Raw genomic sequence first — 1,258 nt, 5'->3', positions numbered from 1 at the left:
AAGAGCAATCTGCATTAATCTGCATTACCATATACCTGCTTATCTGTTTATATGCATTATTACCTATTAACTACCATCTTATTTACAATTCATAAAATGGCAATAATATTTCTACTTGAAAAAAAAAGAGACTGGAAAAACAAGAGTGAAAAAATTATTAAGAAGGAAAATATGCAGGACAAAAATGGTTAAAAAAAATAAATAAATAAAGAGTAAGAGAAAAATGCACAAAAAGTACTAAAGAAAAAGGGTGAATACAGCAGAAAAGAGACCATTCTAGAAATAAATATCCAGGTATATTTCTGATCACTAGGAAGCCCGAGATGAAAAAAAACAACAAAGCTAACTTTCCTACCTGACATGAGTTGGTGTGTTTCCTTGGGCTCCTCTGTAGCGGGTACATTGTTTTGCTTCTCTGGTGGCTCTCGCACCGGCGATCCTGGCGCACCCTGTAAAGCACTCTCCTTCATCATGATTAGAGTCATTATCAAAGTCAGAGTGATATTAGCAATTTCAAGGGTGATCTCTTAAGGATAACCAATAAAAATTGCTTTTAAATTTGAAGAATAAATAGTAACATAATAAAATATAGGCAGAACAAAGAAGCAAGAGAAATTTCTGCCATCATGACCATAAAATGTAACTCCATTTTTCAGTTACATCTAAATTTATAATAAGTAAATGAGTCATGGAAAAAGCATCCTAAGTACAAAAGAGCAAGACACAAAATTGTCATACCTGTGGTGGCTGCTTCATACAGCTTATGCTGAAGAGGACGAAGGACCCAACAATGGGAGGGATACCAGCACAAAGGAATGGTATTAGATAGCTTCCCATTTGATCAAAGATGTAACCTGAAACAAGCAGGAAACAAATTAAGCGAGAGAATAGAAACAAAAATAAAAAAGGGGAATGACAAAACAGTACATAAGCAGGCATTTTGAACAACCCTCATTTCAAAGAGGAATTCCCTAGGTACATGCACTTGTCCCATGTTGCAGATCAAGATTCCTCTCACCTGCAATGGCTGGGCCACAGGTTAAGGGGATGGAACAGAAGGCTAGTAAACACCCAATGGCCTGTGATGCACCTGCAGTTCCAACAATATCAAAAGCTATGGGACCCAGCAGGGAAATGAAGCAGCCATCAAACAGACCCATGCCCAACGCGATCACAATGAAGAAAGGCATGGCATTGGCTGCCGTGAGAAGCATCGTCAGGGTGCCAATGCAGAAGAAGGACACCTGCACTCGTTGAA

The 1,258-nt window shown here is 38.3% G+C and overlaps 1 protein-coding gene across 2 annotated transcripts in view; it reads right to left on the bottom strand.

The window, feature by feature from the left end:
- Positions 1-1,258, bottom strand: part of LOC119586356 (monocarboxylate transporter 10-like) — a 49,653-nt gene that overhangs the window by 9,235 nt on the left and 39,160 nt on the right. Inside the window, exons 7-9 of one of the 2 annotated variants that reach the window (XM_037935068.1) lie at positions 1,019-1,244; positions 739-854; positions 356-464 (exon numbers count right to left, since the gene is read on the bottom strand). In XM_037935068.1, the coding sequence (XP_037790996.1) occupies positions 356-464; positions 739-854; positions 1,019-1,244 (451 nt within the window). The remainder of the gene's footprint in view (positions 1-355; positions 465-738; positions 855-1,018; positions 1,245-1,258) is intronic. The other variant, XM_037935069.1, reaches the window with a different exon arrangement.

This window comes from Penaeus monodon, chromosome 21 (genome assembly GCF_015228065.2).
Source record: "Penaeus monodon isolate SGIC_2016 chromosome 21, NSTDA_Pmon_1, whole genome shotgun sequence".
Taxonomy (NCBI): domain Eukaryota; kingdom Metazoa; phylum Arthropoda; class Malacostraca; order Decapoda; family Penaeidae; genus Penaeus; species Penaeus monodon.
Note: the sequence above shows the minus strand (reverse complement) of the source record. Positions and strands in the feature narration are given on the sequence as shown.